The sequence below is a fragment of the Gadus macrocephalus genome, chromosome 18 (genome assembly GCF_031168955.1).
Source record: "Gadus macrocephalus chromosome 18, ASM3116895v1".
NCBI classification, from domain to species: Eukaryota; Metazoa; Chordata; class Actinopteri; order Gadiformes; family Gadidae; genus Gadus; species Gadus macrocephalus.
In genome coordinates, this window is record NC_082399.1 from 3,233,103 (window position 1) to 3,256,711 (window position 23,609).

Here is a 23,609-nt window from a genome sequence, read left to right on the forward strand (position 1 = left end):
AAAGGTGTGTGGCTGCTTCAAGGTCATAAAAGTCACAATGACCGCGGCGCTGACAGTCCAGCTCAAGAGATGACCCCTATCCCGTCCTTCTTGGATGAAGACATTGAAAGTGACCAAGACATGTTGGCAGTGGGAAAGTTCCTCATTCTGAAATATGATGAGAGGCAATATGTGGGCCAAGTGCTGAATATTCAGGGAGAGGAACTACAGGTAAACTGTACGGTTCGACACGGAAAGAAAAATGCCTTCCGGTGGCCTGACAAAGAGGATAGCATTCACTACTCTCGGAGTGACATAATTGGTACAATTTCAGGGCCTGAGCCCTATGATCGAGTTGCTAAATTAACCAAACTGGACTGGCTCATGTATAACACATAAGTTTGCCATTTCTCCTAAATCATTATAACAATAAAAGGGGACATATTATACCACTAGGCGTGAGTGTGATTAGTCATTACAAGCCGTTTTGAAAATATGCAGCTTCTGACATCACAGGTGGCCGTGTGTGTCCACCTAGATGTATGACGATAGATGAGCAACGTTTGCTACAGTCCACTGGGTAGGCTGGTAGACTGATAGATCCAGCACACATCAAGGTAGACACACCCACCTGTGATGGCAGAAGCTGCACATTTTTAAAACGGCTTGTAATGGCTAATCACAGTCAAACCTGGTGGTATAATATGTCCCCTTTAAATAATTCCTACCTCCTATTTTAAATATTGGCTGATTTACAGTTTGTTTCATTTGTTCTATAAGTGATGCCTCCAGAATGTCCAATTTCTCTTGTTGTTACAAAAGTATAATAAATTTCACCATATATGATGAGTGACGAAATGAGTGTCTCATTTCGTCCTGTGGTGTGACATCACTTCAAACACAATTAAATAACTTTTACGATGTTAACTTTAATAATAATGTCCATTTGAAAACATTGCATAATATATCAAAGGAAAAAAAATCAACATTTTCAAATATTTTTTCTCATTTTACCCAATATTTCCACGGGAGCGAGTGATAAAAGATGGCACAAGTAAGGAATAGAATCCAAAAACAGCTGTGAAAAAATACATATGCAGATTTGTAATGATCATTCCTTAAGAATACCTCTTAAACTAAAAACATACCTGATTTGTATTTGAAATCAACAATATTTAAATATTTGAATTTTATTGTAATGTCATGTCACACCGCAGGGCATATTTTGTGTGGAGCTGTGAGAAAAGCTTAATAAATTACATAACGTGAAAAAAATCTGCTAACCTCTAGCAGTTTCAAAAACTACAGTGTTTGAACATTACAAATTCATACAATTCTCAAGAAATTTTGAACTTTAAAAAAAAATACTGTTTCACCCCCATTTATCATCTACCCATTGACACAATCGTATCAGAATAGGTTACAATGCATATTTGTCTATCCAATGAGCTCCAATGGGCTAAACTCAAAATCCCAGCTTATATTGTACCCCTTTAGTTGATACTGCAACATTGTTCTGACAATACACCAATGTTACCTATTTTGGCAAATTACAGTACAGTAATTGCACTGATAAGTAAAATGAAAAACACTACAGTAAGAAAATGTTTAGACTGTCTTTCGTGGGCTGTAATGAGGAAATCATTGCACAAGTACAAAAAGGTAGCAAAGAAAATATGTATTTATTTCTGTAATATAGTAAAATGTTCAGCTGAACTGACTGCATAAAAAGCTTTTCGTAGGCCAACAAAAAATAAAAATAATATAAATGAGGTGAAACAGATCTACATGTAAATCAGTCTGTATCCAACCTCTGATCCCGATCAGGCCAGAGGACCTTATCTACAACACAGTAGAGCTCCCCTGAGGCCTCTTTTATGCTCTGACACATGATTGAAGTGTTTTGCCAGTTGAGAAGTGATAGACTTATTGGTAATTAGTTGTTGCGTTTGAAGGCCAGTGTTTCCAGGTGAACCAAGTGTGCTAAATGATGAGATTTGTGCTTAAGAGTTGCAAAAATGTGATGTAGAATTTCTCTATGTGTGAAAAGAGTGGAATTGTGCTTAGAGTTGAGCAGTCTGGAGTCTTGTAGTTGATACATGAGCTTCAAGTTTTCAGAATTGTGTGCATAGTTCAATTTTTTGTGTGTATACAATCGAGAAAAACTGTAAGGACCAATAAAACGCCAAATAAGATTTGAAAAGCTATGGAAGTTTATTTACAGCACTATTTACATGGTTAGTAGTCAACATATAAATTGACAGGCTTACTTGACCGGATTACGGAGTCGGAGAAGTATACTTCGGCCATAAAGGCTGGTTTATACTCCTCCGTTAATAATAATACATTTTATTTGAGGGCGCATTTCATCGTCGCCGGGGAGCCTCCTGGTAGCTCTCCGTAGTTCTCCGTAGTTCGCGTGAGCCGTCCTCCGTATTCAGGCTTTTGGCGGTTTGGTCATCTGGTGTCTGTGGTGATGCCATTCCTGGTCCAGCGCCGGGACAAAGTCTTAAAATATGTTTCTTCAGGTCGTGGTGGAACTGATAGGCTTTCTGACACTGAGTGCACTGGAACGGTCGCTCCCCAGTGTGCGTCAACTGATGTCTGGCCAAATCTGATGAGCGGCTGAGAATTTTGCCGCAGGTGGGACAAGTCCTATTGGCTTTGGGCTCGTTTCTTCGCCTCCTCCTGAAATACTCGGACAACTCGATAACTCTGTTGGGTCTGACCGGGCTTCTCGAGGGATCTGGCGAAGCTGGTGCCACCGCATTGGCCATTGTCGATGCAGGTGCCACATTTGACATGCACGTGTTTTTGAGGTGATCATTTGGAGGAGTGTCTCCTACGGTAATCATTACAATGTCTTGTTCCATCTTAACAAAGGCAGAGCTCTGTCCTTCACTTGTGGAATCCCCATTCGTTCCCACACAGAGTTTAACCTTCTCATCTTCCGGCCCTTTAATATTACTTCCCAAATGTAACTCCACAGCGCGGGGATCCAGAACAACATGAGGGCTTTGTGAAGGCACCATCTTCTGTAGGCAAGCAATATCCTCTAGACTATACACTTTGACCATAATGGGGCGAATGGTGACAAAGTCTTCTACACTCATTGTGTCTTTTGTGTCAAATCCCATCCTGGCATTTTCCGCAGTTGCCACGTCCATGGTCTGTGCTCTGCCAGGCGGGTCCACGTAGTCATCCAACATGTTGGCTTTCAAAAGGGTCTCCTCCTCCTCCACGAGGATCATCTCCAGGGAGTGGGGAGATGGAACCGTGCAAACACCGTCTCCTGTATGCAGAACATCTGGAGTATCAAAATAGAAACCGACCCAGCAAAGATATAAACACATGGCAAATGTTGAGATGTTGACTGCGGCAGTTTTGCTGCAGGATTTTGGAAAGAGGAAAAAACACTATTAACGGTATGAGTGACCGATGGCTCTGACAGAAGTCTGGTTGGATGCAGTTTTAAGCAATTCCATCTAGTCCTCCCGCCATTTGGAGAAAGCTACGTTGGCCATGCTCCAATAACTGAAAGCAAAAGAACTCGGGGGCACTGTCCCGTGGGGTGAGCCCCGTCGCCATCTTGGCGAGGCTATGTCAAGTAGCACACTCAAAAGTAACTGACCACTTTAGGGATGCAGAGGGAAAGTTTGGCATATCGGAGGGAAGACAATCCAAATGCAACCATCATCATCCTCATCATCATCAGCTCCATATGACACACTATTTACGATACGTAATAATATGACGTAGTATTACCAATATTTCTGGGATTATTGCAGTCCTTTTGGTGTTCCAAGATGGATTTGAGCTCTTGGTGGAGTGGAAATGCAACGCATTCAGCCAGAACAGATGGAGCACTGCCAAGCATATTGGCCACCTGGTCAGGGGAAACAAACCATCATTTCAATGAATTAGGTGATTTAATCACAACTGAGACCACATTGGATTGCTGGCCGTGTCCACAGAGTACAATCAGACCAAACCAGAAGTCAGTCAAACCATGGATGAGTTTTTTTTATGCTAAATCATTTTTCCAAACAAAAATAATTGCCTCAGTGAAAAGTAATGCGGCTTCAAAATGTGCAATGTAAATAATAAATAACAATGTGGGCTTTCCTCTTCCAAGGGTAGACAAATTGTGTTTCAGTCCATTTCATAGCAGAGTCTAATCAATGTAGACTGACATTGCCCAGACCTTATCATGTGGTCCAACACAAACATTTATTTTCTTTAGCTTCCTAACAGATAGGTAGGATCTTAAAATGAGGCGTCTTTGTAACCTTAGATTACATGATATGATTGTTTTATACGTTACCTGTTGAAGATTTGGCACCACTAGTAATCTCTCAAGCGCCACAAGGAATTTCATCACAAGCAACTCCACAGCTTTGTAATATTCTGGCCCATATTTCTGGGGGAAAACATCCTGAAATGGGGGCATTCGGTTGGTCGGTGTCAATACGATGTTTAACCGTTTTCAACAGAAACAAGGTACGAGAAGTGTAATAAAATTGTGTCAGCTGATTTGGGCTACACACCACTTACCTGGTAAAAGTGATGCCTGTTTTCTTGGTCCGTTATCAGTCTTTGAATAAGAATAATGAGCATGCTTGGTCCACTGATTCCCTCCGCTGAGTTGTATACCTGTGAGATACAAATTGTATGATAGCAGACACAACCAATTTACCCCAGTGCTTATGAACAATGCGTCAAAAACCTACCTCTTTGCTCAACAACGAACTGAGCTGCTGCATTCTTTCCAAGTGTGGCTGAAGTGTGTTCAAGTCGATGGTTTGACCCGGGCGGCACAAATCAAGTACCAGCTATAGGCAGAAGAAACCAGGATTTCAAGAAATAGTTTGAACCAAATAAGCAGGGAACATAGGTTGTAGGCCTACATAAGAAATATAATACCAGAATAGTTTTATTCATCACCTGTGCTTGAAAGTTAAAACACAGCAACCACCTCTGTCTGCAATTGAGCAGCCCAGGGACCATTTCAGTGATCTCTGTGATAACATGGTCCAGAAGCCCATAGGCCGATACAATCCTGTGCTGCACAGTGTGCCAGATGGCTGCTGATACCAGCCTGAGTGGGGGCACCAGCACACGCAGATAGGGGAGTGGGGTTTCTGAAAAAATAAAGAACAACAAGAAACATCAGGTATTAATGCCTAAACAATCACAACATACAACACATTTTGAAATGTTAAAGCGCGTGACAAGGTTCGACAGAGTAAAGGTGGGATTGGCGCCATGCTCGATGCTCACGTCAGATATTAAAAACAACAACGTCAAAACACATAATTCAAGGAGAATGTACTTTACCTTGGTTTATGGATGTCGGTGGCATCTCTTTTATCAAAGTCCAAGTTCCTTTTTCCGTGAAAAATGACAATACCACGCAGCTCTCGACCGAGGAAGGGACAAAGCATCCGCCGGACACATTTAGCGGAGACACAGGAAATACACAGCAGCAGGCGGCAGGCGCTGCAGTCGCTGCAGTCAGAAGTTGACTCAATGGGCAGGGTCCCCCCTGATGCCTTCTACAAACACACTACACAGTTTGCTCTACAGATCTCAATGATCCATAAACAAGGGATCCCCTGATACACCCACCGCACCCTCAGGTTGGTTCGTTTCGTGTTTCATACGGATCCCGCCGGGGTCATGCATTTACGTGTTCGCTTACAATTGGGTGGCTTTATATCGATCGGCCGGGTCTAACCGCTTACTTATCTGGCCGTGTGACCTCCGCTGCTGTCATCCTGAGGCGGACAGGCTTACCGTCCCGTTGAACCGTTGTCCATATGTGTCATCTACAGCTGAGGACGTTACTTTTTGTAGCCTGGGTGGTTGGCTACATTGCATTTTTACTGTGCATGCGGAGGATGTGGACGGGGAAGTATGTGAGGAGCCCCCTGGCCCGGTCCATGCTCACCAACATGGTGAGCGACATGGAGGAAGCTGGACTTGAAACACAAGAGGTATGTGCTAGTTACAGAAATGGAAATGATGATTTTGCACTGCCATATGTCACTTGTAAATCGTTGTCTTAATTCAATCCATAACTCTAAATAGGACGTTGATTTTGAGCAGCCTCTCTCCCTCGCTCTGTCTCCAGTGGTACCAGTGCTCCACCGACCTGCTGGGGGAAGCGGTCCGGCCGCTCTTCATCCAGAGCCACTTGGACTCTGACACCCAGGCCTTCCTCAAGCACAGCGTCGACAAGTCGGGCTGGCTGTTCACCCAGCTCTACCACTCGTTCATGTCCACCGTGCTCAGCCCAGTGGTCTCTCGCACCTCCATCAACGGGTCAGCCAATAATAATCCTTTCTATGAACATCCTCACTGTACCGACGGCGCGATATAGTTGCTCTGTCTTCTGACAAATGTACAGTTATTTAATTATGTACAAATGTAATTATTGAGATTCACTTTGGAAAAAAGCGTCTGCGAAATGCCCTAAATGTAAATGTAATACATTATTACATTGACATTAGTGTTATCACATTGTGCTTGATATACATCCGTCTAGCCCAGTGGGTCCCAACCTCCTTTGCCCCGTGACTGCATTTTCCCCCGACCCCCGAGTGAGGTCCGACCTGACCCACCGGCTGGGGACCCCCCTACTTCTCGCCCCTCCTTGTGGGCCCCCAAGGCTGACCCTTCTCCCCGCCCCCCCAGGCTGCTGAGCCGGGGCTCCATGTTCGTGTTCTCCCCCGAGCAGCTCCGCCGGCTGCTGCGGATCTCCCCCGAGTGGCGGGCCGACCGGCTGCTGGACCTGGGCGCCGGCGACGGCGGCGTGACCGAGGTGATGGGGGCGCACTTCCGAGAGGTGTACGCCACGGAGGTGTCGCCCCCCATGAAGTGGCACCTCCAGAGGAGGAATTACAAGTAGGTCGTGCTTCTGGAAGGCTTTCTCTTCTGAGTTGTCGAGGTGTCCCTGAGCGAGACACCCTCACCCACCCTGTACATTCCAGCCACTCCTTAAGCTCTCTTTGCATTCGTGCTTATCGCTCTCTTTGCATTCGTGCTTATCGCTCTCTGTCTGTCTGTCTGTCTGTCTGTCTCTGTCTCTGTCTCTGTCTCGCTCTCTCTGTCTGTCTGTCTGTCTGTCTGTCTGTCTGTCTGTCTGTCTGTCTGTCTGTCTGTCTGTCTGTCTGTCTGTCTGTCTGTCTGTCTGTCTGTCTGTCTGTCTGTCTGTCTGTCTGTCTGTCTGTCTGTCTGTCTCTCTCTCTGTCTCTCTGTCTCTCTGTCTCTCTGTCTGTCTCTCTCTCTCTCTGTCTCTCTCTCTGTCTCTGTCTCTCTGTCTCTCTCTCTCTCTCTCTCTCTGTCTCTGTCTCTGTCTCTGTCTCTCTCTCTCTCTCTCTGTCTGTCTCTCTCTCTCTCTCTCTCTCTCTCTCTCTCTCTCTCTCTCTCTCTCTCCCTGCCTGTCGTTATCAGGGTGCTGGCTGTGGAGGAGTGGGAGCGGACCGGTTTCCAGTACGACCTGATAAGCTGCCTGAACCTGCTGGACCGCTGTGAGTCTCCTCTGGATCTCCTCAAGGGGATGCAGCGCTCCCTGGTGGCCGGCACTGGGAGGGTCATCCTGGCTTTGGTGCTCCCCTTCCAGCCCTACGTGGAGATAGGTGTGGCAAATCCCCATCGATGAAATGGGGCCGGGCAATTAATCTAATTTTGGTCGCAATTTCAATTTCAGCGTCAAACGATCACAAAGAGTTTTCGATATATACATATTTTGTTTCATTAAATGTTTTACAGAACAGCTGGATACATATCTGTACATTATTTCAAACGGCTTGTAATGGCTAATAATATAACATAACACTCACACCTGGTGGCATGATATCACCCCTTTAAGTAAAGGCAGCATGACTCTATTTTGTCACTGGAGCTAAATCAGGAAGATTTTGACCGTAATAAATTGCAATATCTTATTTTCTCTTTACAATAGGAGGGAAATGGCAACGTCCCAAAGAGCGCCTGCAGGTGAAGGGCAAAACGTGGGAGGAGCAAGTGACCAGCATGTCCAATGACGTGTTCCGGGAGGCGGGGCTGGTGGTGGAGGCGGTCACTCGGCTGCCATACCTCTGCGAGGGGGACATGTATAAGGATTACTACGTGCTGGACGACGCTGTGTTTGTCCTCAAGGCCTTGGAGAAGCACTGATGAACGTCCGCTCCTTTACCGACGGGCTCAAGATGACTGGGGCGGTTTTATTGATGGTTTTCCGTTGGGGCCGATTTTAAGTGTTTTGGCCAAAAATAATAGGTGTACAGTGTATTAATAGCTTTTAGTTTAGAACAAAAGTGTGAGTCCGGTTTACAGCTCAGGTAGCGCCTTCATTTACAAGCCATCCGCACAGAGATGAGACCTCTTCATTTTTAATCAAAATAATATATCTGAATGGCAGTTTGCCACAAAATATACAGTACAGGGTTATTGGATGGTCCGAGAATGGCTATGTTCTAAGACATATCATTGTGATATGGAGTTATTTTGTAAAAATGTCTTGTGGTACGCTTGTGGTATGGTTCACAATATCTTAATGTGTATACTGTATTATCAATGGAGAGTAGTTTATCATTTAGTTTACATATTGTGTAAGCTATATGACCAATACATTCCAGTGCAGAATGCAAAGGATGAATGTGTATTGGATGTTACAGGTTTTAATTTGTTGGGTGCATTTTCTTTCTGTAAAAACTGCTTACTTGATAGTGACGATAAAAGCAATATTAGGCAAATACTAAGCCAACAATGTGCAAAACGTGCCATAACAAAAGTGTACAATAAACATGTGCCACATTAAACATGCTTTGTATTGCACTGAATCTGGTTTCACTCCATTGCTTTCACACAGACACAAAGTGAAGCGAGATTCAATCTTTAAAAAAAAAAATTGCGTCATTTTTATTTCAAATCATAAACTTCTGCTTGAACCAAACAGGAGTCACGGAGCTCAGACTATTTGGTGATGACGGTCTGTGATGACTATATGGGCGGACCTCATGCGCTACCGGCCTGCGCTGGTTGGTTCCCTCGTTGGCCACGTCTCCAGGCCACGTCGCGCATCACACGCCATTTTCCAAACCTTTCCCCAGAATAGACCATTACCGCTCTAGATATCAACCCAAACGGGACATCAGCGTGTCCGTCAGAGGCCACCTTACCTGCAGTGTTCAGGGAGATTTGAAGGGGTCGACTGTAGAAGGAAGCGGAGGACCGTGCGTCTTGCAGAAACATGAACATCTTCAGGCTAACCGGGGATCTCTCCCATTTAGCGGCCATCATCATCCTGCTGCTGAAGATATGGAAAACCAGGTCTTGTGCTGGTGAGTAGCCGTGTCATCTGCAGGCAGAGAACATACAGTAGTGTCGGTGAAGGACAGGCCGTCGTGGTGGTCGTGGATGAACCATCAGCCCTCCCTAGTCCACGTTGTAACGCAGGGTTGACGGAGAGGCTAACGACAGCTAGCACTGGTTAGCCTGTGCACGTCTAGCCTGCTGCTGGTAAACACAGTCGTTGCCAGGACGTGTCATTGAAACGATGGCTGAAAATGTGTCTGCTGCAACACGTATTGCATGACATGGCCCGGAGGAAACGGTCAAAGCCCGTCCCTGCACCCCTCCGTACTGCTGCGGTCTGACGGCGTGTGTTTAGAGGTCTCTGTGGCGGAGACAGCTCGGCTAGGGAGGGCCTGGGTCTCCACCTGGACACGCACACATACACACACTGCTCAGGGTACATTGGTGCATGGGGAGCACTGACATCCAGAACCAGGGGAGCACTGAGAGATGGCATTTATATCCTGGTTGATCCATCCTTTCGCTTCAGGCTCCGACGTGGCAGGGAGGGCCAGTCAAATGAAAGTACTACCTACTAGGCTACAACTGATTGATAATTGCAACATAAGTAGTGCATTCCATTCCGTTTTTGGAGGATATGATGTAGGTTAGTTGTTGGTCGCGTTTTCTGTTGTGTAGGGGTCATGGGTAGCGCAGCATCCTGCACTTCATGCCCACTAGCAGGGACTGATTCTGACCAGGAGTGGAAGCATATCCTGTGGCTGCTTTAGGAAAACATTTTTGCAGGGAAATCGTGCTTGACAGGTTCTTCTTAGCCCAAACAAACAGACCTAATGTTGTAGGGATGGATAAGGAAGAATGCACAAAGTGTACGAATCCAAGACCAATAAATGACTTGTCAAGAACATGAAATTAAGTCAGAACTAGCATTACGTGGAAGACTCAATCAATAGTGAGGTCATCGCTAGTAGTTACTAATTACAGCAGTAGATGCTGCCAACACCGCTTTCATTGGCTCACTAATATCGTTGCTGTAACCTGCCAGGAATATTTATTTAATGACAACGAATTTCATGACACACCTCAACTTTCCTCAAGGCACACCGGCCTTTCCACAGTTGTTGCGAACCACACTGCTTGTGATAACAGAGATAAACAGGGCAGAGCTTTAGATAACTTGTATACTGTCTGTCCGTGTGTTTCATAGGCTAAAGTCTATAGACTCCAGAAGGCCAATGGGATTTCAGTACACGTCTACAACAAAGATATCAATGAAGTTACTCAAATGCATTCAATTTCACCTGGTTCATCTAAATATTGTCAAATTTAAATGTAACATGTTTACAGTGTCACACTCCGTTGCTGCTTTTTCACAATGTGCCTTCATGTTTAACATGTTTATACTTTTTCCATGTGATTTTGTGCAAGTTGCTCCTAATGCCAGAGATGCTATAGTGAAGCCTTATGGTTTGTGTCATTCCTTTGCTCCAGGCCGCTTCAAAGTAAACACCATAAGGAAAGCATCTGCATATACGGAGTCAATAGAGGTTGTACTTCGAGTACCTGCTCTCTTCCGGTATTGTAACTGGGTCGTGCTCTAGTGTATAATTGTAGTTTGTTGACTCTGCAACGTTACACTTCCTTCTGTCTCTGAACAGGTATTTCGGGGAAGAGTCAAATCCTGTTTGCCTTGGTGTTCACCACACGTTACCTGGATCTGCTCACCTCCTTCATTTCCCTCTACAACACGTCCATGAAGGTATGCAAACATAAATCCTTACGCACACTAGGGGTGGTACAAAATGTCGATACAAAAGTGTGCTGTATTGCTTCCTCTTGCGATACGTTATCAATACAATGGTGCCGAATATTTATGTTTTTATTAAGATATGAAGGCTCTCTAAACTGATTCCCAAGACCAAAGTTTACATACCAGGGTCAGTACCTCATGACTCCTGGTGGGGGCGCTAATCAAACGAAGGAGGGTAAACCTGCGGGGTTGATGCAGAAGAAACAGAAGCACAGCGAGGGAATGCGAATTGGAGCGGCACTGTTGCAGGTCAAGTCTGAAGTCTGGCTTTTACAAAAGTGATGGGACAAACAAAGTCAGGAAAGACGACTGCAAGAACTCGTCAAAGTAAAGTACACAGACAACACGAGGAACATGCATGGCCACCTTGGTGGTTATCGTCCTGACCTCGTCATGGAGGGCAGGACGAAAGCAAAGCTTCCTTCTCTGTCTCAGAGGGCTTCCGGTTTTACCAAGTCTACCGAAGGGTTTAGTTGCAATGACTCCTGTCAGTCCTAAATGCATTGTAGTCGAAAATACTGGTTTAGACCAAATGCTTGAAGCACCGGAACTAAGACATGACCTACAGAGTTGAAAATATTTCATTTATTTATCTATGTTTTCATAGAACTTAAAGTATGTTTGTGCTTTTTAAGCAATTAATGTTTCCAGGTTAACCTAAAACCAGTTTGTTATGTTAAGCACTGAATTGTGTAACTTTTTTTTTTACCAACTTGTGTTGCATAATGATTCTCTTTTTTTTTATCCTATCTTTTAACTCCAGAACTGTTCTGCTTTGTGTGTGTGTGTGTGTGTGTGTGTGTGTGTGTGTGTGTGTGTGTGTGTGTGTGTGTGTGTGTGTGTGTGTGTGTGTGTGTGTGTGTGTGTGTGTGTGTGTGTGTGTGTGTGTGTGTGTGTGTGTGTGTGTGTGTGTGTGTGTGTGTGTGTGTCAGTCATCGCGGCCAACGTATCATGATAGTATCTGGGGTTGCTCTCTCTGTGGATCCCACCCCTAGTGCACACACAAACGCATACAATGTCGAGAACCATGTCTTTAAGAGCCCTGTCTTTAACTGTAGATTTAGGCAAACCCTGACCTGTTTGCGTCCACTTCACATGGAAACATGGCAGAACCAATGACATGAAAACGACAAACCCACAATAATCTGATCGTAATCTTACCGGCCCCTCTGTATCCAAATTCGCCTCCCTTTCCCTCCACTGCCACTTTGCAATTGGTTGTTGATTCCTTACACACTCCACCCGTCCTTTGATGGCCTGTGTCACAGCATTTGACAAACACTGTAGTTCAAATACTGTCGAGGCCAAAGGATCCCGCCCTTGTTAACCAAAGAACCAAACAATAGGATCCGGAGAACCCATTCGGGATTAATTCATGCAAATAGAGGGTTAGCATGATGACTTTGGTGTTTCCGTTTTTTGTGATACCGTGTGATACCAGTGTAGATGGGGTTGTTGCTATAAATGTATGCATTAATATACTTGGGAATGCTTCACAATATCCCAGTCTTTCTCCTCAAAACAGGAATAGTGCAATAGACTGTTAGGGTTGTACTTTTCTTTGATGATCTCTCATATAAACCTCCATAAAACTATATTGCTGTGTTAATTGTATCTCAACCCCGTCCGTTCTAGTTCATCTACATTGGATGTGCCTACGCCACGGTCTACATGATCTACGCCAAGTTCAAGGCCACATATGACGGAAACCACGACACGTTCAGGGTGGAGTTCCTGGTGGTCCCCATCGGAGGTCTGGCCTTCCTCGTCAACCACGACTTCTCTCCCCTTGAGGTGAGGACGCGTTCGCACGGGAGACACTCGTCGACTTAGTGTCTCCGCTGCGGTTCTTAAAGGAACAGTTACCGCTGAGGATCTGACCATTCACAAACCTGTAATAAGGGTTAGGCATCCCGGACATCTGTAGTACTACTGCGTCTGAGTGAGGGCTCTCGAAGCCTTAAAGTATAGCGCCACAGTGTGTGTGGTGCACATATAACATGCTTATTTTGTTGCTCATACACACCAACGGTACTAAATGAGTGTCACAAAGCTGTGGCGTGTGTTAGATTTCAGCTTATTTCTAAACTGTTCGGACAGACTCTGCGTTGTGTATTTTCAGTCGTAGTAGTAAATCTTGAAGTCGAAATCAAAGCAGCTTGACAGGTTGGATCAGAGGGTTGAATAGATGGTTTATTCCAGGATGTAATACAGCGAGATACAGACTTAGGTTGAATAATCTATAGTGGACCCGGTGGTCGATGACTTGTTCCTTGGCTGTCGAACCCTCTTCTCGTCGAACCAAAGGGTTGGGGCGAGTATTATACAAAAAGGGGAAACATGAATAACACGTGAACAGACGCACTCTCAGCACTGATAAGGCATCTGGCCCTGGCTATGTCCCGGAGGACCAGGTCGGTTCAACCTTGTTGAAACATAACAATGGCAGAATGTTGGAGATAACACCTTGTATCAGTATGAGAGGCCCTGGCCTGTTCCTAGACTAGAAATGTGAACAAAAGAGAGACACTAAAATACACCAATATTCTACACATAATCCTTCTAGAACTCTCTGCCAAAAAAAACAAGCTTTTTTAAGACCTCTTAGTGTTCTAATTATATCTGAAACAGTGGGTTCATTTACACTTAATTGTTATGTCGTCAATATTTGGAGACAAGTGTTTCCCACAGCTGTTTATAGGCGAGGTGCCGTCATCAATATGAGACGTCCGTGTAATAAAACGGCTCCCGGTCTACGTGGAGACGCCCGTAGTTCACCAAATCTGCCCTCCCTCTCCTCCGCCACCTCTCGGGCCAGATCCTGTGGACGTTCTCCATCTACCTGGAGTCGGTGGCCATCCTGCCCCAGCTCTTCATGATCAGCAAGACGGGCGAGGCGGAGACCATCACCACCCACTACCTGTTCTTCCTCGGCCTCTACCGCGCCCTCTACCTCATGAACTGGATCTGGCGCTTCTACTTCGAGGGCTTCTTCGACATGATCGCCATCGTGGCGGGCGTGGTGCAGACCATCCTCTACTGTGACTTCTTCTACCTGTATGTAACGAAAGGTGAGTCGCCGCCGCCGCCGCGGTTCGCTACCTCGGGCGCTTGTGCAACACCGGCGCCCTTTGACCCGAAGCCGGAGTCGATGTGGCTCCTCGAAGGGTTGTATAGTTTGTCGTCAATGATTGGTTTTTGTGCACTCTTTGTATGATAAGCCAGGATAAACCATGCTTCAAATCTGCTGACCTAGGGTTGACCTACCGGTAATCTATTCGATGGATGTCTGCTGATCCCCCCCCCCCCACCCCACTTGACTCCCCGGGGTGTAACCCCACTGTGCTGTGCGGGCCCGGTCCGTGGTCGTGACTAATGTCGTCTCCTCTCTCTCTGTTACAGTCCTGAAGGGCAAGAAGCTGAGTCTGCCTGCGTAAGCGCCAAAGGGAGAGACCCGAGAGAGAGTGTGTGTTTTTGGCAGACTCAAAGCAATGGTGAACACAAGGAGGGGGGAGGGGGGAGGCAAAGGACACCACTTGCCTGCCCCCCCACACACACGCACTCCCCCTTCCCCACTGCCCCCAGCACCCCCCCCCCCCCCCCCCCCCATCGTCCCATCCCCCCCACCCCCGCCTCCGGTAAGATGCCTGAGACAGAGAGCGAAAGGGAGCCGCTGAGCGTCGGCCAATCGAGTCGCCTCGTTACGACTAACAGTCCACAGGAAAACATGGAAAACGGGTTCGGATCTGCATCGGGCCGTTCATTGGCCTTTGGGTTTCTGTTTTATGCATCTTGCCTTTACCTTTTTTTTTTTTTTTTTTTCTATCATTATAATAATTTTATTTTTTATTCCGCTCTGTGTAAAAGGAAAGAGGAAAAAAAGAAAAGCGTTTTCTACATTGGAAAAATAATCTTTAGGAATTGACTGGAGAGCTGATCCTCTGTTGGGCTCCTTGGTGAATGTTCCTTGGTTCCGCACCGTGTAATAACAGCGAACAAGTGGTGGGATGATATTGACTCGGCTGTGTTTAGCAATCTGAATAAATGTGTTATTTTTTTCGAATCGGTTGGGGTAGGAAGAGGGTTTTGTTACATCCCCATGGTTGAATGGAGGATATGTTTTAATTTAAATTGTTCACGGCCCCGACTACATTCCTGTGTCCTTTAAGAGGCCTTCTCCAGAGTTCCCCTTGTGCATGTCACACCTTTAGGTTGCTGGTGACGTCACACACATTTCGTTGGTTGAAAATGAAACTTTGTTGTTGATTCCAGTATGGACTGTGGTAAGGGCTTTGCCTGCAATTCCAAAGATTGATTTTCTCAATAAATTTGCCATTGATGTTTTGGATACCTATGCGATTTCACCAGGTTGGATTTTAGGAAAGACAATAAAAGCATTCTGTTCAGTCCATGAAATAATCAAAAACATGCCCCAAAATGTTCACTGCTGTAAATGAAGTTATTTTTAAATTTTCATTTGAATACAAAATCTCCCAAGACTGGTGCCATAAATCACCTGTAATAATTCACCTGTAATATTTCATTGGCCCACTCACATTCACATTACTCCTTTAGATGTTGGAAACAAGTAACTTATTAAGTGACATGTATTCATAAATACTGCTAAAGTCTACCTTCTTCAAATTAAAATATACTGTCTGAAGTATTGTCCAGGTGACAAATATCTTAAATGTCTCCCAGAAGCGCCTTGTGGTGAACATCCTATCAACACTGTTGCATAGGAAACATCCAGGGGGCTGCCATCGGTTTTCATTCCAGATCATTCCATCTTACGTTTAGTTTTGTCATCATAGCAGAGGTTCTGCATGAAGATGCAACCACAAATAAAGGTTTTATGGTAAACACAAGTGCTTTGTGATAAATTAATCCTTCTGAGTCTTGCACATAATTCTCCAGCTTTTTTCAGAGAATGTACAAAGGACGTGATAGTACAGCATATCTAAAAAGAAGATGAAGTACTTTGATTTGAGGTAAGAAATGGCATTGTTACGGCAGTGTATTAAATACTATAAGATAAACTAAGTAGGAGAGAGCGTCTTAGTAATTAAAATATCCCTAATTAAACCCAATAACATTATTTTCGTTGTAATATTCAATCCATTAGTTGTATTGTTTTAACTTTAATTTACAGGTGAAACATCTATTTTATCCGTATTTTATTTTGTAAGGAGAAGTGCAGGTCCGGTATGGTCCGGTTTGGCATTTAATTTATTTGCGTCCTTGTTCCATCACAAAATACGAAACAAAGGTTGACAAAAACATAAAATATATTCTAAAGGTTTTACGATTTTATTTTTATTTATATACCAGCGGTTTGGTTGGTACACTGTTGATCAGTCGGAACCTTGGCACAGGGAGCTTTGAGCGTTTCGGACTGAAAATGGCCCACTGCTTCCTTGTTTAAAACAAAACACTCTGATCTCATGTGAGCGCGTGCAGCCAATGTTGACAAACAGAATGGATAAACATATCGGTGAGTTCAATGTACAAACATAATTCGTTTCCTGTATTGTCCTAATCGAAGCTCCTCTAGCGGCATGTGTTTACTGTAAGGCTAAAGTGAAAACGTCCAAAGAGGTTCCTCAACTTGGCCGAATTATATAATTGTATCCACATCTGATAATTGCATCAGCTTCCTGTTTTTTTTACCTCCAGGTCCCCCTCTCCCCTTCGCCTCTCTGCGCCTCCTGCTCTCCCCTGTCCGGCTGGTGTCCGGGGCCATATGGCACACGGTCCAGCATCATCTTGTGTCGGATTATGGGATGCTTGAGGAGTTTGTTTCAATGGTCACAGACATTGTCCCTGAGCTACTCTCCATTGAACAGAAGACCCAGCTTCTTCTGGGACTCCGCGCACGGGTGAGAAATAAAATACATGGATGTAGTGTAAATTGAGGGGTGAGGGGGATATAAACACACAGCTGAAAGGAGTGATGTCTTGTTCATCAAGGACAAGATATGCCCATTCTGGGTTTCTGGGTAATTTTACTGCAGGACATTCCCTGAACTAATTTTTGCAAATAAGAAAATATATACTCAACATAAATGTGTAAGAATTGATAATGAAATAAAATCTGTTGAGCTTTTCAATAGATTATTTTTGAATTTGGGGTTAATTTATAGATTAAACTGGGTTACTTAGAATTTCTATTAACAACTGAAAAATCATAGAAAATGAAGGAAAATCTTATCCTACACAGACTGTGATTTAATACTATCTCTAATGGCGCAAATGATCACAAAGTTTGCATTTCCTCTCCATCAGAATGGTATCCCTGGCGAGTTTGGCTGCAGCTATGATGATCAGGCCCTGGTCAACGTAACATGGCATTTTCTGACCAGACTGGAAAAGCTTTTCCCTCTGCAGACCATCCAACAGGTCGGCCAATGCAACATGTTGATTGACGGTTGAACTTGATCATCGTTATTGGTTTGATATTGACTGTGTCAATTCTTCCAGGTTGCCCTCATGCTCGTCGACATTCCCTCTGCTCTCGAAGAGTGTTTGAAGTCAGTCTCTCACCGCGGCGAGCTCCAAACTCTTCTTGGTTGTCGGAAAGAACTTCTGGATAAGAATGGTAAGCCATTGTTATGAGGGCAATCTGAAATATCATTATTTTATTGTACTAGGCTTTTCTTCCAATTCCCACGACATTCACTCTCATCACTCTCATGACTTACAACATTGTAATTCACTCTATTTTCAGGTTGTCCCCTTGATGGTGCACGTGAAACCTCAGCTCTGCACCTCTGTGTCGGGGATGAGATCAAAGCAGAGAAGGGGCATCAGGCCCATTCTCTGCCTGATGTCCACAGATGCGGTTCACAGATAGAAGGACCACATGCAAGCACTGCAGTTGCAATGTCGGAGGACATGGAGATGGCCGTGGAGAAGGAGGCAGTAGAAGGGACGAGCAGTCAGGAATTAATGGATGTTTGTGACAAAGATTGCCTAGTCCTGTTGAAAAGGCTTGACGACGTTCCCACTGTGCAACGCAGACCTGTGAGGTCAAACAGAGGGTTGAAAATGAAAAGGATTTTGCTACAAGAGAAGAACCACAGAAGGAAAATGCCGTCCAAAAAAGTCCTGCCCAGAACAAAAATTTTGATCCCAGAGCCCAGTACACAGATCTCCATCGACCCGTTCCCTTCTGTAACTTATACAGTCGTGGCTGATGAGGACACTAATGTTGGAAGTTCCAGTGCGGAGGATTCTTTGTCTGATCGTTCGAACACACGCAGTTGCTTCGTCGAGCTGGCATCCCCCACGGAAGGCAAGAAATCTTTAATCACCCGCGAAAAGCAGGACACTCTCAAAATCAGTCTTTCGGCAAATTCAACCTCGATGAATAAAGGCCTTTGTTTAATTTGCAACAAGCATGTGCAGACGGACATGAAGGAACACATGAAAGCCCATTTTCCTGACGGGGTCTTAAGCTGTCCACGATGTGACACTGTTTTCAAGAACATGCAATCCTTAAGGCTACATTTTAAAAGGGTTTGCTTCGATCAGCTGCAGATAGAGCCGGACAAGGTTGCCCTGGCTCTCTACCAGTGCGATGGATGTGAAAGATCTTTTAAGTACAAATTACAGTTAAACAGGCACAAACTTGTCCATAACCAACTCTACTGTGAGATATGCGAGAGAGTCGTGAGAGATGCCGAAACCTTGGCACGACACAAGGTGTCTCACACGCCTTTTCAGTGCATCCTTTGTGAGAAGAACTTCGGTATCTTTAAGCATTTGGCCAGTCACTGCAAGAACGTACACGAGTTGAGCGAACCCTACGAATGCCAACACTGTCCGAAAGTTTTCTCCAAGTTCCATATTTTTATTGGACACGAGTGGCAACACACAGGCCAACTCCCCTTCCAGTGTTCCAAGTGCTCTATGAACTTCAAACACGACGCAGAGCTGGCTATCCATCTACGGGTGCACACGCACGAGAAACCCTTCCTGTGCACGGACTGCGGTAAGTACTTCGCATGCAACTCAAACATGATACGGCACAGAAGGATGGTTCACGATGAGTCCTTGCAAGTGCAGCACTTCTTATCCTCTCGGAGGAGAAAAGAGAGCACACTTCTGAAGGATCATATGTCGCTATCTGGCAATGAGTCCAGTCTTCCCCGCCCGTATGAAGTGGAAGCAAAGGATGGAGCAAATATTGAAAAACATAACGGCGATCTAGTCAGCTTGCTCCAGGACCCCTCTCACGTAGCTCCCAGCCAAGACAACTTTTTGTCCAGTTCCTCAACTGATCGTTCCTCTGTTGCCCTTAATGATCACGATGATGGTTTGGTGGCATTGAAAGAGCAGGATGCGCCACTGAGGAAAATTCCTGCTACCAGTAAGACCAATTCCTCAACCCAAAGAAGCCTATGTTTCATTTGCAAGAAACATGTGCAGCTGGATATCAAGGAACACATGAAAACCCATTTCCCTGATGGTGTCTTAACCTGTCCGCGTTGTGACACATTGTTCAACAGCATGGGTTCTTTGAGGATACACTTTAAGAGGATTTGCGTCGAACAGCTGCTGATAGAACCAGGCGAGGACCGAGTTGGCCATGGTCTGTTTAAGTGTGATGAATGTGTAAAGTCTTACAGGTACAAGTTGTCGTTAGACGGGCACAAGCGCACTCACAACCAGCTCTACTGTGAGGTGTGCAGGAGAGTCTTACGAGACGCCGAAACCCTGGCACGACACAAGGTCTCTCACACGCCTTTTCAGTGCACCCTTTGTGAGAAAGACTTTGGGTTTTTTAAGCAGTTGTCCAGGCACTACGAGAACACCCACAAGCTGAGCAAACCCTATAAATGCAACCATTGTCCTAAAGCTTTCTCCAAGCTGCGTTTCTTTATTCGACACGAGTGGAAACACACAGGCCAACTCCCATTCCAGTGCTCCCAGTGCGCCATGAAGTTCAAACAGGACGCAGACCTGGTGGGTCATCTACGGGTGCACACGAACGAGAAGCCTTACCTGTGCGCCGACTGCGGCAAGACCTTTTCTCGCAACTCCAACCTGAGACGACACGTCAAATTCCGCCACAGCGAGTCCAGGGAAATGCGGCACTTTACGTGCACCCAGTGCAGCAAGTCCTTCAAAGAGAAGGGATCCCTGCAGAAGCACGAGCAGCTCAAACACCAGAATCACAAGAATGCGCGCCACCCGTGCAACTACTGCGGAAAGATGTTCTCCCAGTCCGGGATGGCGAGGCACAAAATGATCCACACGGGGGAGAAGCCTTTGAAGTGCCACATTCCGGACTGCAACCAACGCTTCCGGTCGCCTTCGGAGGTGAAGAATCACGTGCTGCGCCATCACACTGCGGATCGCCCGTTTGAGTGCAACACCTGCGGGAAGGGTTTCATACGGGTCTCGATCCTCAACGAACACATGAAGATCCACTCTGGAGAGAAGAAACATGTTTGTTTAGTCTGTGGCAAAGCGTTTCAGAAGGCCTACAGTATGGCCAGACACATACAGCTAGTGCATACACCCAAATAACCCAAGAATTGTAGCTATGTTGTACTTAAATGTGACATAATATTGTGTTTTCCCAACAAGTACAGAAAACATATTTTTGAAGTTGTTTGTTTAGAAGCTCATATGGATGTCTCCAGTCTACCCAGGGGCAAACTGTAACACTGTTGTTTTTTATTGGTCGTCATGAAATAAAAAACATAAGGGATAACACTGTTTTTTATTGGTCGTCATGAAAAAACAAAACAAAAAAAAAACAGGGGTAATACTGTCGATATTTATCAAATAAAACAGAGGGTAACGCTGATGTTTTTCTTTGGTCGTCATGAAAAAAATCACAAGAGGTAACACTGTCGTTTTAATCAAATGAAACAAAAGGGTTAACATTCGTTTTTTATCGGTCATCATGAAAAAAACAAGGGGTAACGCTGTTGATATTTATCAATTAAAACAGGTCTTCAACAGGGGGTCCGCGACCCCTAGGGGGTCCGCGCAGGTACTGCAGGGGGGTCGCGAAAGTTTGGGTTGATTAGACTTTTTCTTTATATTAATCCCGCAATTTTTTACACAAATTGAAATGTCTTTAAATACACATTAACATGAATCCAACACACTAGCCGCGTTTACATGGACACTTTTGATCCGATTTCTAATCGGAATAGCTCTATTCCTATCATGCGATCCGAATGTATTATATCTATGGCATTTTGGTCTCGCGCACACCTGACACATCTGGACTGGCTGCGAAATTTTTATGTATTTGATTTTAATGAAAGTCCAGCAGGAGAGAGCTTTTCTCTGCCTGCTCCTTCAATTAAGAAGGACAGCACAGCAACGTCAGTTTGTTGTCCGGTCTTTATATCTACCCCCTCCTCCGCAAACAATACGTATTATGATGAGAGTGTGCAGCGAAGACTGTTGGGAGAGAGAGAGTGCTGTTATGTAAGGGATAATGTACAGAACGCCGGTCATTATCGGGAAAATAAGCAATCAGCAGAGAAATAGGCCCCGTCCACACAGAGCCGATTTCATGGCGAAACCGCAAAGGTCTTGTACGGTTCGGCCTTCCGTCCCCACGAAGCCGTCCATACTTCTGAAACCACCCTCGGAGGTGGTTTCAAATCTACCCGGTTTCGTTTTGGATTCGTGTGGACGCCTGAAACCGACTGAAACCGTAAACCATGACGTCATCGCCCCACCCCTCGACCCTCTAGCCAATGACTGTTAAGCCCGCGGAGTCACAGAACTCACAACAACAAAGATGATGGCGGACCACAGGCTTGTAATCGTTCTGCAGCAGATCATGTCCCCTGTTGGGTTGCTAAGCCATTATTTATTGAGACTGTTGACTGACTGTTTGTTTGTGTTGTTAGTGGTTCGGGGGGCAGCCTTTATGCGCATGCTTGCCTCTTCTTCTTATTTAATTTTCTTCTGGATTTCTGTAGCAGAAGCAGCGCCCCTTATGGGCCTGGCATGTGTACTACAGCGTTTCTACAGATCTACCCGGTTTCGCTTGACTCCGTCTTTACGGAGATACTCCGAAACCGGATAGATCGAAACCGAAACGGTTTCGCCCGTTTCGGCTTCGTGTGGACGGGGCCATAGTCCGCCAAAGACGTTGACGTCGCTTAGCAACCGGACACGCTGGGGTTGATAAGAAAAACATAAAAAAAACACTGTTTTTTTATTGGTCATCAAGAAATAAAAACATAAGGGGTAACACTGTAGTTTTTTATTGGTCATCATGAAAAAAAACATTAGGGGTAACACTGTTGTTTTTTATTGGTCGTCATGAAATAAAAACATAAGGGGTAACACTGTTTTTTTTTTATTGGTCGTCATGAAAAAAAACATAAGGGGTAACACTGTCGTTTTTTATTGGTCATGAAAAAAAACATGAGGGGTAACACTGTCGTTTTTTATTGGTCACCATGAAAAAAAACATAAGGGGTAACTGTTGTTTTTATTGGTCGCCATGAAAAAAATCATAAGGGGTAACACTGTTGTTTTTTATAGGTCGTCATGAAAAAAAACATAAGGGGTAACACTGTCGTTTTTTATTGGTCGTCATGAAAAAAAACATAAGGGGTAACACTGTCGTTTTTTATTGGTCGTCATGAAAAAAAACATAAGGGGTAACACTGTTGTTTTTTATTGGTCGTCATGAAAAAAAACATAAGGGGTAACACTGTTGTTTTTTATTGGTCTCATCTCATCTCATCTCATTTTCTTCTGCTTATCCGGGGTCGGGTCGCGGGGGGAGCAGCTCAAGCAGGGGGCCCCAGACTTCCCTTTCCCGGGCCACATTGACCAACTCTGACGGGGGGATCCCGAGGCGTTCCCAGGCCAGTGTTGAGATATAATCTCTCCACCTAGTCCTGGGTCTTCCCCGAGGTCTCCTCCCCACTGGACGTGCCTGAAACACCTCCCAAGGAAGGCGCCCAGTGGGCATCCTTACCAGATGCCCGAACCACCTCAGCTGACTCCTTTCTAAGTAAAGGAGAAGCGGCTCTAATCCGAGTTCCTCACGGATGGCTGAGCTTCTCACCCTATCACCTAAGGGAGACGCCAACCACCCTTCTGAGAAAACTCATCTCGGCCGCTTGTACCCGCGATCTCGTCCTTTCGGTCATCACCCAGCCCTCATGACCATAGGTGAGGATAGGAACGAAGATCGACCGGTAGATCGAGAGCTTTGCCTTGCGGCTCAGCTCTCTTTTCGTTACAACAGTGCGGTAAAGCGAACGCAATACCGCCCCCGCTGCTCCGATTCTCCGGCCAATCTCACGTTCCATAGTACCCTCACTCGCGAAACAGACCCCGAGGTACTTGAACTCCTTCACTTGGGCTAAGGACTCATTTCCTACCCGGAGTAAGCAATCCATCGGTTTCCTGCTAAGAGTCATGGCCTCAGATTTAGCGGTGCTGATCCTCATCCCAGCCGCTTCACACTCGGCCGCCAGCCGATCCAGTGAGTGCTGAAGGTCAC

The 23,609-nt window shown here is 45.3% G+C and overlaps 4 protein-coding genes across 5 annotated transcripts; 3 read left to right on the forward strand and 1 right to left on the reverse strand.

The window, feature by feature from the left end:
- Positions 1-888: 888 nt before the first annotated feature.
- LOC132446891 (uncharacterized) lies at positions 889-5,437 on the reverse strand. Of its 2 annotated transcripts, none has more exons than XM_060037466.1 (7): positions 5,317-5,437; positions 4,924-5,120; positions 4,710-4,811; positions 4,534-4,632; positions 4,304-4,414; positions 3,745-3,865; positions 889-3,271 (listed from the first exon to the last, which is right to left on the reverse strand). In XM_060037466.1, the coding sequence occupies exons 1-7, from the start codon at positions 5,339-5,341 to the stop codon at positions 2,346-2,348; spliced, it is 1,581 nt and encodes a 526-aa protein (XP_059893449.1). In that variant the 5' UTR covers positions 5,342-5,437; the 3' UTR covers positions 889-2,345. The 2 variants fall into 2 exon arrangements, with proteins under 2 accessions (XP_059893449.1, XP_059893448.1); XM_060037465.1 differs by having other exon boundaries at positions 889-3,286.
- Positions 5,438-5,798: 361 nt separating this feature from the next.
- On the forward strand, positions 5,799-8,825 carry mettl9 (methyltransferase 9, His-X-His N1-histidine). Its single transcript, XM_060037544.1, has 5 exons — positions 5,799-5,975; positions 6,113-6,303; positions 6,676-6,885; positions 7,435-7,619; positions 7,946-8,825. Exons 1-5 carry the CDS (start codon positions 5,799-5,801, stop codon positions 8,158-8,160), a joined length of 978 nt encoding a protein of 325 aa, XP_059893527.1. The 3' UTR covers positions 8,161-8,825.
- Positions 8,826-9,007: 182 nt separating this feature from the next.
- kdelr2b (KDEL endoplasmic reticulum protein retention receptor 2b) lies at positions 9,008-15,978 on the forward strand. The gene is made up of 5 exons (XM_060037570.1): positions 9,008-9,326; positions 10,959-11,059; positions 12,746-12,904; positions 13,929-14,181; positions 14,513-15,978. Exons 1-5 carry the CDS (start codon positions 9,236-9,238, stop codon positions 14,545-14,547), a joined length of 639 nt encoding a protein of 212 aa, XP_059893553.1. The 5' UTR covers positions 9,008-9,235; the 3' UTR covers positions 14,548-15,978.
- A 354-nt stretch (positions 15,979-16,332) lies between these two features.
- LOC132446862 (zinc finger protein 420-like) lies at positions 16,333-20,916 on the forward strand. Its single transcript, XM_060037417.1, has 5 exons — positions 16,333-16,604; positions 16,787-16,989; positions 17,396-17,509; positions 17,591-17,708; positions 17,838-20,916. Exons 1-5 carry the CDS (start codon positions 16,574-16,576, stop codon positions 20,642-20,644), a joined length of 3,273 nt encoding a protein of 1,090 aa, XP_059893400.1. The 5' UTR covers positions 16,333-16,573; the 3' UTR covers positions 20,645-20,916.
- Positions 20,917-23,609: the final 2,693 nt, after the last annotated feature.

Coding starts and splice junctions, on each gene's coding strand:
- LOC132446891 (XM_060037465.1), bottom strand. CDS start 5,341: ATGCCACCGACATCCATAAACCAAG. Junction 3,866..4,303: donor TGGTGCCAAATCTTCAACAG/GTAACGTATAAA, acceptor TCCCCTGACCAG/GTGGCCAATATGCTTGGCAG. Junction 3,287..3,744: donor CAATAATCCCAGAAATATTG/GTAATACTACGT, acceptor TTGATACTCCAG/ATGTTCTGCATACAGGAGAC.
- mettl9 (XM_060037544.1), top strand. CDS start 5,799: ATGTGTCATCTACAGCTGAGGACGTTACTTTTTGTAGCCTGGGTGGTT. Junction 5,976..6,112: donor CTGGACTTGAAACACAAGAG/GTATGTGCTAGT, acceptor CTCTGTCTCCAG/TGGTACCAGTGCTCCACCGA. Junction 6,886..7,434: donor CTCCAGAGGAGGAATTACAA/GTAGGTCGTGCT, acceptor TGTCGTTATCAG/GGTGCTGGCTGTGGAGGAGT.
- kdelr2b (XM_060037570.1), top strand. CDS start 9,236: ATGAACATCTTCAGGCTAACCGGGGATCTCTCCCATTTAGCGGCCATC. Junction 11,060..12,745: donor TCTACAACACGTCCATGAAG/GTATGCAAACAT, acceptor CGTCCGTTCTAG/TTCATCTACATTGGATGTGC. Junction 12,905..13,928: donor ACGACTTCTCTCCCCTTGAG/GTGAGGACGCGT, acceptor CTCTCGGGCCAG/ATCCTGTGGACGTTCTCCAT.
- LOC132446862 (XM_060037417.1), top strand. CDS start 16,574: ATGTTGACAAACAGAATGGATAAACATATCG. Junction 16,605..16,786: donor CAGAATGGATAAACATATCG/GTGAGTTCAATG, acceptor TTTTACCTCCAG/GTCCCCCTCTCCCCTTCGCC. Junction 16,990..17,395: donor TTCTGGGACTCCGCGCACGG/GTGAGAAATAAA, acceptor CCTCTCCATCAG/AATGGTATCCCTGGCGAGTT.